Source organism: Amblyomma maculatum, chromosome 5 (assembly GCF_055883805.1).
Source record: "Amblyomma maculatum isolate TAMU_Amacu chromosome 5, ASM5588380v1, whole genome shotgun sequence".
NCBI lineage: Eukaryota > Metazoa > Arthropoda > Arachnida > Ixodida > Ixodidae > Amblyomma > Amblyomma maculatum.
The window spans coordinates 123,577,107-123,591,945 of record NC_139348.1 but is presented as its reverse complement, the minus strand read 5'-3'; the positions used below and the strand labels follow the sequence as shown (position 1 = coordinate 123,591,945).

At 42.1% G+C, this 14,839-nt stretch overlaps 1 protein-coding gene across 1 annotated transcript; it reads right to left on the bottom strand.

The window, feature by feature from the left end:
* Positions 1-1,304: 1,304 nt before the first annotated feature.
* On the bottom strand, positions 1,305-14,812 carry LOC146189417 (uncharacterized). Its single transcript, XM_084605262.1, has 9 exons — positions 14,737-14,812; positions 11,872-11,918; positions 8,859-8,894; positions 7,147-7,240; positions 5,389-5,615; positions 4,607-4,654; positions 4,483-4,518; positions 2,830-2,986; positions 1,305-1,474 (listed from the first exon to the last, which is right to left on the bottom strand). Exons 1-9 carry the CDS (start codon positions 14,810-14,812, stop codon positions 1,470-1,472), a joined length of 726 nt encoding a protein of 241 aa, XP_084461388.1. The 3' UTR covers positions 1,305-1,469.
* Between the last annotated feature and the right edge of the window lie 27 nt (positions 14,813-14,839).

Here is a 14,839-nt window from a genome sequence, read left to right as displayed (position 1 = left end):
CAGTTTTGCGCATTAGGGCCTTGCCCTCAGCCACCCAGGCGAATGTGCAGTTCTTTTCATGCTTAGTTTTGATGGCTTTTCCAAGCAAGATCTTGTTTTCAATGCATTAGTGTTCGTTGACGAACACTGAATCATTTTCTTCAAAACCGAAGATGGTAGTGTTCAGCCTGGTTTTCTCGGCGGCGAGCAAAATCCTGTCGCTCGTACTTCTTGATACAAACCTGATGATTATATATGAACACTGTATTAGTTGTTCGGGTGCATCTAGCAAAGTGGTCCCATTTAGCCCGCAAAAGAGGCTGAATGTTGTCATATTCTTCGAGTGTTGCCATGCTTTCTCTTACTTTAGGCGAATTTCACATAGTCCTTCTTTTCATCCCAATTCCTGAACTCTACATAAGATTTTATGCCAAGCATCTCTGCGAACGTCTAATTGAATCGGGATGCTAACCCATTGTGATACAGAACTTTAGCCCCTAGCTTTACGTTGGCAGGTGCAACGCAGTCTCAGATAGAACATTAAAAACTCTTCCTCTAACGTAGTCACTCCCTTAGCCTGTATGCTGAATCTGAGTTCTAGAGGAAACAGTTTTCAACAAAGATCAGGACTGCGTTCGCATAGGTGCCCTGGGTAGAGCCTGGAGGCCCTATTGGGAGGGGTGTAATCGATGGTTACAACTTTTTGTTTTGTTTCACAATATGTCACAATCGACATATCCTGTTTCACTTACTGCTATATTTTGCTTGTAACAAAGCTCATTGGGCGTATAAAAATGGTTAAAATTGATTTCATTTCAGCAGATTTAATCTGCTGCAGAATTCTAGAGAGTGCAAGGTTCTCACTGTCAAGCCAGTGTTTTTATCTATTGCGTTTCTAATCTAATAGTGCATTACAGTGTTATTCCCACTGCAGGTGCACGCACTCTGCATTGTAAAGGATCCCTGGCTGGGCTACATGCTAGAAAGATTTAACGGCTACCTTGAAGCATTGTATCTATAACCACATCATGAGCCTTCTTTTCATATCGTTCCTCGCAACAGGTTGCTGGAGAAATTACGTGTCTGCCTTTTGAAATCGATTACTCCTAGTCAATGCTCCTTCGTCGTTCGGTACGCTGCCTACCTCCTTAATCTCTGTTGTAGTATATTGGTGCTGAAAGAGTCGCCATATCACCACGCTTTCAGTGCGCGACACGGCTGTGCCAAATTTTGCGTATAAATCGCTTTGGGAGCCATTTGCTGTCTTAACAAACCTTTTGATGCCGGAGACAGTTCATTAATCTCGAAATCACAGATATATTGAAAATATCTTGATCCAAGGTAATGACTTCCATTTAAGTAGGGATTAGGTTCAAAATGGTTTTATTAGTGTAAACAAAGGGGAATCAGCGTGCTAAATCAAATATTTCACGAACATGGACTTCGTCTTTGAAGCAACGGAAAAGCCGTAGATCAGAGAGAACGCCCTTTCAACCTGTAACGAGAAGACAGCATTGTGGTTAAGCCCTGGTTTCGTAGGAGGCAAAAATCACGACACCTGATCACACGTCCGTTTTACCCATATCTTAGTAGATATCTTATGAGTACGTACATAAGTATACGTAGACCCAGTACGTTGTCTCGATATTTGGCACATCGAAATGCTGCTGCTTCTGTCTAAAAACTAAGTAATAAAGCTAACTTTACATCCTCTCTAGCCTCGTAGTGCTGAATTCTGACCACATTTTTACATTCCATTAATGCCCTACATACCACTAGGGTCAACTGCTCTGCATCATAGGAGGAGGACGATGAGGAGGAAAGGCAGGAAGATTAACCCGTAAAAGCAACCGGTTGGCTACCATGCACTGGGGGAAGGGGTGAGTGGATATAAAAGTTGTGAGAGAGGGATGGTTGAAGTTAGTTTAGTCACTTCACAGACATGCCACATCACATCACGTCACAGTCATATCACTTAACATAATAGCAAACTCATTGTCTTTCTTTAGAGCATAAATGAGTAGCGGAACTGCATTATACCGGAAATTTTAATGGAGGCGTGAAAGTTTCCGTATTTGCTTCCAATGTCCATTAATGATGCTTGATAGAGGGTTGTGATTTAGTATCGCGAGCTGTTTGTACTGCATAGCTTAGAGACCTTAAGTATACAGCGCTATTCATAGCGGATACATCAGAGTACGCTTCCATCTGTCGTAAAAGTAATAAGTTGAATCAGACATCAGCTGAAAAGCCACAGCGCCGTCGCAAGAAAGGCATAATTATATCCTCATGCAGGTATCACCACTTCCTCTCGCTTTCTTAATATAACCAGATCGTGCCTAAGGCGTATACGACATTCTCCAGCAGCCATTCAGAATGAGGTTTACATCAGCAGAGACAAAATTCATGCAGAGATGCGCCCTTTCTGAAAGATGTGATTAATGTACACTTCAAACATGTTTTCATTTGAACTTCTCTGAGCTTTCCCTTCGTTTTAGGCAGCGTGCGTAGTGCCAAGATTGAATTATAATATCTCTACAAGATCTTGTACCCTCTGTAAATTCTTGTGAATTCTAAGCATACCTGATATGCATAAAAGTGATTGAATTATGACTTGCTTCCGCTCTGCTAATTTAGGATTCGTAGCGTTCTGTATTTTTCAGAGCTCACCTATTTGTGCTTTCGACCTCTTCAAATCCTCTGAGAAAGAGGTGTACACTCAAGACTGACTTAGCTAAAACCGTAAGCTAGCCTTGTGCTGTGCACACAGTTCCACGCTGCAGCTTGTGTACAACAGACTCCATCCACGTTTCAAACAAGTCTCCGAAATTTCGCTGAAATTCTGCTCACAGTGCATTCCTATCATAGACTCAATCTGTGAGATGATAGGTCCCACGGCGCTGAGAGGACCAGTCCTAAGGATCTCTATGAAGAGATTGACGGCGGTGCAGACGAGGCCCATCATGGTATCGGCTGGAGAGTTGTAGACCACGCTGGTGAAGACGCACTGCGCAAAGCAAGGAATTGCTTTCATGTGAGCTGTCCAACTGAGCAAAGAGCGCTTCTGAAGCTCAAAAATTACAGGACTGCGCTGAAGACAGCTAAAGAGCGGAAATGGCGGAGGCCACTCTATAATTTATAAGGCTGTTTTCACTAACTGCATCGTCAGTGTCAGCACTGCTTTCATTATAATCATCAATATCGCTACCGTCATCATTTTGAACTAAATGCACAGTCATTGTCATCGCTACTACCATCGCTATTATTATCACTAACTGCAGCGTCATTATCACGGCTACTATCATCACCATCACTATCACCAACTGAATCGCCGTTGTCATCGCTACTATCATCCTCACGCTAGATTAAGAGAATTCCGATTGGTTTTCCACGAGCCCGGTGTGGAGTAGTGGTTTTCGTGCTAAGCTGGGAATTAGAGGAATACGGGTTTGAGTTGCGTTGAAATTTTACTAATTTCGTGCGAGCAATTCCTACGAATATTTCCGCAGTCCAACAGAAAATAAAGGCTTTCGCAAGAAGAAAAAAAAAGGCAAGGGATGAAGTTTAGAAACAATCGTGAATTCTTGGTAAGGAGCCTCTACGGAGTCGTGTCACCCCGCCCTCACGTATTCAAGCATACTTTCAGGTTCCCCAAGAAGTTTCGTTGGCACACCAGAACTAGATTAAGTTGAGGAACACGCTTTTTTATTTATTTCTATTCGCAAAAGACTGCCCAGGACACAAAATGCACACGAGCTCACAGGCGGAGATTCTTTGCGCCAAAAAACAGTTCGTTCTCACTTTTATTAACCACTGAAATTAAACAAAAGTCTATTTTGTCGTCTCAAACTACAATATAAATACAATTTTGGCACAATAGCCGGCACAGTCATGTTTCTCTAGTTTTCTCTTGAGTTTTCTGCCACTACCCTCTTTGCTTTAAGTATGTGTGTTCATACGTTATCTTGAGATCAAACTCATTTGGGCTTTTCTGGTATCGTTAAAATGAACCAGTTTTTATTTATTCGAATCAGGTGTAATGCTTTTGTAAATCTGCTGTTAGCGCCTAAGATCTTTCTATGAATATTTTTTATAGTAAGGCTTATTTTAAGGTAACCATGGGAGTACTGAAACCGCATTAAACTGAGAGGCCTAAAAGCGTAAGCCTTCATTTCCTCAAGCAGACCTAATAATCACTTCGACATTCATATTCCAATACATCCAAAACTATTATCACGCAAATACCATTACTAGCTCCCTCCATGTGTAAGCGACGTTCCCGTTATAAAGCAAAAAAAAAATCCAGTCCAAAATTAGTTTTAAACCTGTTTTCAGGCAAATAGCGGGCGCCAATTTAGGGTTACGTGCGCACCAAAAATCCCTCTATTGCCTTAAGTACTGCGCAGTCATATTTGAGAGGCAATTTATAAAACCGATATTTTTTTTCTCCAGCGAGGTACAACACTTTCTATTGAGGAGAACTATGCGAAAGCTGTTACTTACGGTCAACGTGCTGAAGAATTGCTGGATTACTTGGGCCTAGGGGACAAGCACAGGAATGTAAGAGTAGCTCTGTTCTCAAACACCCAGAGACAATTGAAATAAAATGATGGTTTTTATGACTCACCTGGTTAGGGGCAGTACCGACACATGTGGACATAGTAGAATTGAGGCACTGCAGATGAAAAATGAGTCTCAGTTAACCGTGTCTGCAACGAAATATATTGAACTAGACCAAAGCAATATTGTGGCAATATCTGCCTTTGTTAACGCAGCTGCTTTTCAATCTCCCGCTAGTTTTAGGCGTCACTCATCCAAAATATTTTGCAGCCGACGACAGGCGTAGTTTTTAAATCCAATTTGATTGCTTTGCTTTATTGTGCTGAATATAAACTGTCCTATATATATGGTAACTAATAAATTGCGCCATACATATCTCTTAATTTCCAGTGCAAAAGCACGAAACACACGTTGCTTAATGATTACATGTTTATGTGTACGTTAGGCAACAAGTCATCGCAAACGCGCCTGATGCTTTACCAGAAAGGGGGACACATTTTATGTCCATCGCGCCAAGAGGTACACACTAATAGAAGACAGCTGAGCCTCTAACAAAAACTAGGAAGCGTCGTCGATGGCGTCAAACAAAGATGCGACCCTTAAGGGATGCGGCACTCTTGACAGCTTTAAATGGCAACCACAAACGTTAATAATGGCGCAACCAAAGGCTAAGTTTCCTTCGTGCAGCTGCTAAATAGTTTTCACTTGATTCACTTGATCATTGCTTAGCAGCGTGCAAACTACTGCATAGTATAGTCGCCTGACCAGTTTTAGAGACGTCCTCCAAAGTGTCAGGCCACAAATAAGCGTCATTGAGACCTAACGCTGAATGACGCCAGAGCGACTAACCTTCCCAATATTCAGAGCGCTGGGAAACTCGAAGACCACGGGTTGCAAGCACATGATCGCTCCACCAATTTTCAGGCCTGAGCAGTCTCCGAGCGGCAGAACAGAGGTGGCGACTGAAGTGATCGGCGAAACAACGCCGCCGAAGAACGAGTTGGCGAAGTTAGACGCTGTGTTCGCGACGCCGCCGACGGACTTGCAGAGCGCGAAGACAGTCTTCAGCAGAGAACCTGCAGTACCCACGGGAAACAGGCAACGAAATTGTGTACGTGATGCCAACGCCTGAATTGAGCCTCTGCATACGTTGGGTGGCTCACGTCAGTAATAATTTCTATTGTATACACAGCACAATGTAAAATGTAGCATATCTACATTGTCGGGTGAGGAGGGGGGGAAGGGGGTGAACGTATTTTTTTTTTTTTTTTTTTGCTGAGGTCGAATGGTGCGTTGCAGTACATTCATGATCCCATACGCTGCAGCGCGTCGTATGCGGGTTTTGTGGACATGGCGAGATAACGATGACCCATGAAAACATGCATGCACAACAGGTTGAGGTTTCCACCCTTGGTCAAACATAAAGGATACTAGTGGGTTACTCAGCGCGCCGCTTCTGCGCCGTGCAGACTCAGCTGTACAGGGAAACAAGCTACAGATAAGCGCCCAACACGCGTCAAATAGTAGCAGCGTTTCCATTATCTCACAAGTGGTTCATATAAGCATCTCTTCGCTCGTCCAAGCTCTATAGGAATAAATTCAAAAAAGCGCAGATTTCCACAGCTGGGCGAACCTGTTCTACAAATTTGCCGAATAAGGTACGACGAGGAAGGTAAGGTGAACCTTATCATGAACAAGAAGAGAGGGCGAATCACATCGTGAGATGAATTGAGATCATGCCATGGATTGTGCGTTCGCACATTTTTTTTTCGGCAATGGTCACAAGGGGCCGCCATTTTTAGGCGAGGCATTATCTGATGCATGTATTCACTCAAGCACCGCAATACAGAGATGCTGAGAAAACAAGGTGCCTAGTACACGCATTCCTTTCTACACAACTGGCATCCCCTCATCCCGAGCTGTAGCGCATTCTCTTCCACTTTTCTTCAAATGTACCTGAAAGACAGGAGAGAATTTTGGGGAACACTTAAGCTCCATTTTTCTGGCCTAACTATGCGGATCCTTTTTTCTGTCCATTCACTCCTGCTTTTTGCTAAATTAGCAAATATTTCCCTTGGCCTCTATTATTCCACACATGCTAATTAGCATATAGTCGGCAATCAGCCAGAACTCTGAACAATGGATTCCTCTCCGCTGTCCATATTTAGATATTACCACGATTTCGGGGTATAGCCAGCCAGAGTACCTAAGCTTGGCTATATCTAACGCTCGAGTGCGAGGAGCCAGATATTGATTACAACTATTCGTGCATGTTCCACTATAAGCTTATGCAAATAATTTGTCTTCTAGAAATGTCAAAAGTTTTAACAATTGAAATTTGAAGACGATTTGTGCCCAGTCTACAAATCTCCATGTGATTGGACGTAAGCTGCTTTCAAGTTTGTTAATAGGGATGACGTCAGCATGAAATTTTCAATAGTAATCCTCGCGACATCTTGCGGGATTCAACGGAGCTAGAAAGGCATTTCTCGAATTCATTTTAATAGGCATGAAAAGCTGCCACCACTTCCAAGCACGCCAAACTAAACAGTGTGGTGCCTTTGCAGTAATAGGCAGAGATATAAAACAGCTGATAACAATACGCACCCATGCCGAGGCGATTCATAGCTTCAGTCAAAATTCCTTCAAGAAGGAAGAGCTGGGATCCGATGTCGAGGTCCGAGATTCCATTGACACCACACTAGTAAAAAGGCGATGTCAGTTTTCACGTTTCTGTTTTATTGGTGCAAGAAGTTTAACTAAACATTATGATAACGGAGCCATTATTCATTGGCATCCACACAAGCTCAGCCATATGGCTACAAAGGAAAGTCATAGAGCTTTCTGAAAAGCATCATTGTTAAAGAAAAATTCTTCCTCAAACCCGGGACCACCGCCTTTCCGGGCCAGTTGCTCCAACGACTGAGTTGACCAGGACAGTCAGCATGTCAGATGGTAGGCCGAGAGTGAATTGATCAATAACTGGAATGGTGGTTAAGTGGCGATGGTGTTTGTCAAATACTTAAGGCAATCCACCAATGTAGTGTAGATTTGTAATAATGGAGTAATTACACATTGACATCCGCCCAAGCGCAGTAATTACTCATTGACATCCACCCAAAGACAAGCTATATAGCTTTGCCGTTTCGAGTGATTGATCAATTCGCTCTCGCCGTACCATCTTACGTGCTGATCATCCTGGCTAGCTCAGCGGGTTGAGCGACTGCCCTGAAAAGGCGGTGGTCCCGGATTCGATCCCCGGATCAGAATGGATTTTCCTTTACCAAAGAAGTTTCTGAGAAGGCTTTATATGTTTCCTTTTTTAGTCGTATGGTTGCGCTTGGGCGGATAATAGCGGATGATTACTTTCATATAATAAAATCTACTCCTCCTTTGGGGCTGGCCCTAAATATTCTACCAGTTCAATTCATTACGCTGGCCAGATTGCATCTAAAGCTTTTGAAAAAATATCGCTTGTAGAAGGAAAATACATTCACACGCAGATGGCCCTCCCTAATTCGTTTTGTCAATACAAAGCGAATAAGTTTATGTGTGCAATTTGATACCGAATAACCTCGTGAGCCAAACACTGAAATAAAGAAAGACCAGCCAGCGTACGGCACTCACTGAAAAGCAGTAACAGCAACAAATTAAATTTGTTTTCAAAACATGAACAGACGCTTTTTTAGCTCAGAGACGCTCACGGCCAAGGCACCTGTTCAAACATACAAATCTCGTGCTGTTGCTGAACTAAACGCTGCAATATCTACCGAAATAATATTCCGTCCATAGAAAAGGCGCAAAGAGAAAGGCATCTACCCGGTTTGCAGAGCGAAAACTCAAGACTTGAAGGCCCCTAACACTAAAGGAAAAAAATTCTGGGTCATGAGCGGTAACGAAATTCTGTCCTAATTATGACGATCTTGACGCAAAAGCTATGAAGAAGACTAGAAGAAACACACACAAAGAAAGACAGGCGCCTCCATTTTGTCGTACATGTGCCTTGCCTTGTCTTTGTCAAAGTTTTTGCGCTAACATCAACTACATTATGCAGAACAAGCTAGCCAGACAGCCCGCACTTTAGAAATTCTAACATTCTAAAGAGGACTTGCAAACAGCTCTCTGGGGATTCGCATGTTTGGCTAGAGCTGTTGCTGTAATTTTATTCATCCAAATTCATTAATTTCAAAGTGACCCAGTACATGTACATACAACGATGTGTTAGTATTTTCACGAGCCCGGTTTCAGACGCTTAAAAGCTGCACATGCAGGAGGGGAAACAAATGAGAATGTTTGAACAAGCGAAAACATCAACTCACAATCAAAATATTCTCCACAACTTGAAGCACGCTGCCCTGAAAAATAAATAACGGGAAATTTAGTCTCTCACGAAATGATGTTTGATTACTTTCAACTAACGAACGTCTAGCATATGTTTGGACACCGCTGTGTGCCAATGGGAGCCCCTGGTAAAGCTCATCAAGCAATAATGTAGGTTGATGGTTATATTTATTGTACGATACATTCAAAGAGCTGAAGCATGTCACCGTCCGCTAGTCCTAAATGGCTTCAGCTTCGGAGCTTGCTTATTATACACTCATAAAGCAATACATGGAAACCCAAAATTTTCCGTAGGTTATGCGAATGCATCAGGGACACCATACTCAAGTACTTGAAGCCAGCAATCAAGCAGCAGAGAAGAGTTGGCTATTCCGGCTGCACAGCTTCATCGTTTCCGACCACAGTGCAAATCTGGTGCGCCTTCCACAGACGCTATTTCGTACTTTCAAACAGCTTCCGAGGCTACTAAAAAGGCGCCGCGAGGCTTCGTTAACCAAACATTTCTAACCGACCTGCTTTCTTGTGCGTAAATGGACGACCTGGCAGCATCAGTATGGCTGAGAGAAGTATTGGGGGGATACTTGAGCTTCGCATTTAACGTTATGACGTCACATATTTAATCACTCTGATTCGGGCTCCTCTTGTGGACTTTCGTTCAAGTGCATTTGTTATACGCCACTCGCATATAACGAATCTTTTACTATTTACCTTTGCTATCTCGCGTAGCATTTTCAAGCTGCTCGTCTATATCAGTGACCACACGAAGAATGCATTCAGTCTCACTTAAACCAAGCCGTGCTACATGCCTGCGGTTTCTAGAGGCATAGTATCTATATAGGCAGCTAAGAATCCTGGACGGATCCATTCCAGCCTCACTCTCTTATCTGAGATACGGAGCACGAGATGGCAGCACCTGCGAAATCGGCCATGTCATGTGGTCAAGTGACACGTCATTCAACCCGACGGCCACTCTTTACATGGGTGGGTCACCAGTGTATTAAGTCCAAAGCCTTTAGTGGCTCATGCTGTCGTGGACAAAATGTGTCCAGCTTTTGCGGCGTTCTGATTGACCGAGGCGGGATGACGTCATGGAGGTCTCGAAAAATCACAGAGCACCACCACAGTATGCGCGAATGCGTCCCTTCTATGGCCATATGTCAATCAATGATAAATTACTAATTAAATAATAGATCACCAATTGATGACTAAATAAGTAAATCGTTATTTAACTAGGTAATTATTATTTGATTGCTTAGTAATTGATCAATTACCTAATGATTACTAATCAGTAAATAACTATACAATTGATATATAATTAAATACTAATTAGTTTCAGCTGTGTAGCAGAATGCGGCACTCAGGCTTTCGTCTTTCACTAGTTTAGTCGCTAAAGTCCCTCGTAATTTTTCTTCCTGTAAACCAATTATTATAGCTTGTAGAAGCCATGCCCGCGACTTTTCGTTCACAATGTCGACGCCAAAAACAACAGGTTTTCTGGGGAGCACTACATTTAGCGTAATCGAATTAAAGTTATAATGTGGGTCTATTACAGAATTCACATCCTCTAATTGCAGTGTCCTCGTTGGATGGTCATTAAGAATTTTGCTCAGAGCAAACGTTACACATTAGGGAGATTTCGCACCTACGAGTGTTTTTGCTCGTTCCCATAGTCCTTAAAAAGACGTTGTAGTACGTACTGTTCTAAGGCTTTGTGTTTATTGAAATCTGCGCAGATGACAGTATCAAACCCTTGTAAACGTTATGATTGCGGCCTTGATAAGTCACAATACGTGCTCGATGTTCAGCACATGCATCAACGTGGCCGCTTATATACAACGCTCCTCCAAAAACAGATATTTTACAGTAGAAATTGTGAGAAGCAAAAACCGTCGGCGTTACTCACTTGACCATGACACAAGTCTTGAGGTCGTTCGATGCACTAGAGGAAGCAAGTTATCAGTTTGCCATTACAATCCGGTTTCATTAATACGCGTAATTAAAAATGAAATGAATAAAACTCTCACTCTCCCATTTATCTGTTTTCTATTCCCAGAGGCACGGCATAATATTACCCACGAATAAGCACCCAATGAGAAGGGTTGTTTAGTTATGGCCTTAAGGAAAATAAGTTCTTTGACACTCATATTCCGGCGGGCTGTTAACAAGAAGACGATGAAGGAAAAACGCATTAGGGTACAATCGACAATCATCTCGTCGGGGCTCTTTTTTGTTTCCTGTGCTTGTTACGTCATTAACAGAGATTCGCTGTTGTCTTCCAAAATTTCCGTTATTTTTTGCTGTCCGGGTAGAAAGCACATCCCATACAGCAGTGTGTTTATTTTAAGACAAATTATTAGCGCTTTGGGAAGTATATTTCAAACGTTTTCCACGTGAAACAAAGAAAGTGAAGTGAGCATCTTTTACATCATAATTAAAACTTTTGCCCGCTTTTTTTTTAAGACAGATATAATGTGTAACGCACGAGGACAGCATACATATGAGGACTTGTACCTTTGCATTGGTTTCGAAAGCGTTACTTAACACCCCGTTGTAGACTGAAGCGGCCAATAAAGGCAAGATCTTCGGACTCTTGTTTGAATTTTTAGGAACAAGGATTGTTCATGTTCGATGAAATTGATAGCATTGACTATTTGACTATTAGGGATGGGGATGCACTTTCTTGATGGCTGCCGACAGCGTGTGCGGGCCCGTGCTGATAGCGCTCAGGAGACAAGGTGCAGTTGGTCTGAGAATGAAGGCACTGCTGCACTATTTGTTGGCGCTGCTGAATACCTCATAGAAGGTATAGTCCTTGGTATACCGTGACATTTACTGCACCGGATTCACTGTCTTTATACAGTGAGACTAAATCATTTCAGCTGTAAGCATTAACGCCAAATAAGCATGTTGCCAAGTCTACGGCAGCATTTAGCCGCTGAGAAGTTTACCTGGTTGGCACCCTCTGCAAAAGGTAGGTTGGAAAGAACTCACCTCTCCGAAGTGTAAGATGTTGGGAAAAGTCACTTCTATACATGATTCTGCAAAAATTGAACAAAATATAAAATGTTTAACAGAAAAGAATCGTGCATGTTGTATGCCCACTAGATTGTTCTCTCAATACGCACGTTCATGTTCAATGCGTTGCAGCAAGTACGTTTGGTGCGAAAGGCTTCAAAACCCGGAAAGTCATGTTATAGTCCCCTACAGATTTTAACCCCCTTTTACCGATAAAGACGTTAATATATAAGATACTATAACCAAGAAAAGCGAGGAAGCATGGTCTCAGCCCAAACAGTCGATGGTCACTAACGTTAACCCAATTATTGCAGAGAACTGCAATTGTACCTGTGCTTAGTTATGGTGCTTCGGGGTAGTGTATGTCATAAGCACGTTTCTACCGTGAAATTTAATATCCGCAAATATGCAGCTATTACAGAATTTTTCTTTCAGCGCATCAAGTCTGTCACTTCGCAACCTAGTAGAATGTAAAGCAGCCAGGAAAAACTACTGCGTACTAATAAAAAGCTTTTCCTACAATTATAATGGACAATAACCCTTCAGAGATTGACCAAAACCAGAATAGGCTATCTCAATTAACTACACCCCATAAAGTAAAAGAAAGAGGGCCAAAACCTGGCGCGCTGCTTTCTGTCGTTGAAACCACCGGCGGGGCGTAATTTAATCAGTCGAATTTTTTTCAATTAACAACCTTCTCCCAACTAAGGATTTTCTTTTCAATTCCAATCACCCACCTCATAAAGATAGCGTCATTCATATGATTTTTCAAGCGCTCAACCGTCAGTTACCTTCGCTACCTCAGCAACGCGCATGTTTTAATTAAGGAGGAAGAGCGCCGCAGCCTGTCATATGTTCCCTGCTCGTGGGTACATTAAACGTCAACACTGCTACCACTGCCGAAGATACGGGTATGCTTTTTTATCATACCTTCTTCCCAATTTCTCATTTTAACTTAACTAGTCCAACTCCTTAGGTTTTGTTTTGGTTGTTTTCCTACTGTCAGCGTTTAAAACATGCAGCCAAATCCGTGGCATAGTACGTAATGCTTAATTGCGCCACCAACATCCTTGATGAAGTGCTGTTGCATCGCTCACGGAGAAACATCCAATCCGGAACGAACTCGCGATCACCAAATATTGATAGAGAAGGCGCCTTAAATGAATCACCTAATATTAATTAGAAAAGTATTAATAGAGGCCAAACGCAGCACGTCTTTTGAGTGGTTTGGCATGCCACCATTCTTCTAGCACAGATACGAACAACGCCATTTCAATCTCCTGGTACTTAACGCAAGCAGTAACAACTTTTCTTCGCACTCAAACGATGGATTCGTTTTCGTGCTGTATGTTCCTGCGAGACTATATTCGTTCTGTTAATGTTAGCTCTGCGAACAAAAAATGATGGCCGAACTTTTAACAAAAACATTTTGGGCTCATAAGAGATAGCAGTACCGATTTCAAGAGCTTGTATTCTAAATGCTTGCCTCTATTATGACCATTCCTTGCCACTCGTAACCGCCCCCACTCTGTCCACGCTTATATCATTTTGTTCTCGTGCTAGCTCAGTCGTGAATTTCCCGCTGACGTGTAAACATGAGGCAACTCTAAGATACTTATCGTTCTGCGGTAAGTGCTTTTTTTTTTCATTGCTATCGTTTTGTTTTTCACTGATGAAAGGCAATGTCGCGAAAGCATCATTGCCGCGCTGATCCAAACAACCACTGCTGCTCTAAGACACCAAAGGTTAGTGCGCTGGACTTTTACAAATTTTATTTCTAGTTTCTTACAAGAAGGCCCTACTTTTTTTTGTTTGGAAAAGTGGTATGCGAATAAGGCTATTCCAACTTTGGAACACTGCGTTACACATAGCAGTTTCCGAACCAATTGTGTTGGTTCAAAAAACTATTCATTGATTTATTACTTTATTTGTGCATTGATTTTTGACAGTGCAGCGCTGTGAACTATGGGGAACTAAGTTGAATGGAAGAACTAAGAGCTGCTTTTTAAGGCGTAATCATTTTTAAGATTTACCGTCAACGTTTATTGGATGCCAGATCAGCAGAACTTACACGATAAAATTGACCTATATTTTCTTATATTTCATCACAAATTTGTATTATAGTATGCCGCTTCCTAAACGCTGAGAGGGCGGGGCGGATTTGATTTCTTTTGTAGGTACAGCTGTGAAAATATACTTCTGGTGCAGAGGCATGAACATAATCAAGTTTTGGGGAGAACCAGAATTTTACTGACCTCTTACTGTCTCCTGATATTTCTCTATCTTTCCCATTTATGGACTACGCCATGATTAACTGTTAACTAGTGCACTATGGCGTAAGTATTTTCATGAGCGCCACATTTAAAGCAGTTATACTGAGCCATCTATCCAGTTTGAAGAAGAGTTCGAGATCATTAAACCAGCATGAAAATTTACCAATGGTGTGAAACTTTACCGTAAACAGTTTGTCAGGTTTGCTAACAAAAACATCGTGTGGTTGATCCTTCATTTGTCTCTAATTTTCTGCTGAGCAGCAGTTTCTCTTGATGCACTAATTCACGCTATGTGCATTGCAACAACTTAAGCGATATATGCGAGACATAAAAAAAGAATCATTCGTAAGCTACCGATATATAGATGAAAGGTAGGCCTGTTCAAAGGAAACAAAAATCATGCTTGCCAAGAAGTATATACAGCCGCCTGTTAAGACATCAGCTCTACATAAAGTTTCCTCAAAGAGCTGTAATTAGTTATATCTTTGTCGGCATCGTCTTGTTCACATTAATAAAGGCGACATCACTGCTGGTCACTCGAAATCAAAATACAAAAAATCTCACTCACGATCAACCGCCGAAGTCGAGGCGATCATCACAAACAGCAGCGCAGCTGAAAAGGCTATCGTCTTTAGAGAACTCATTTTGATCATTCGGTTGTTAATTTCGGC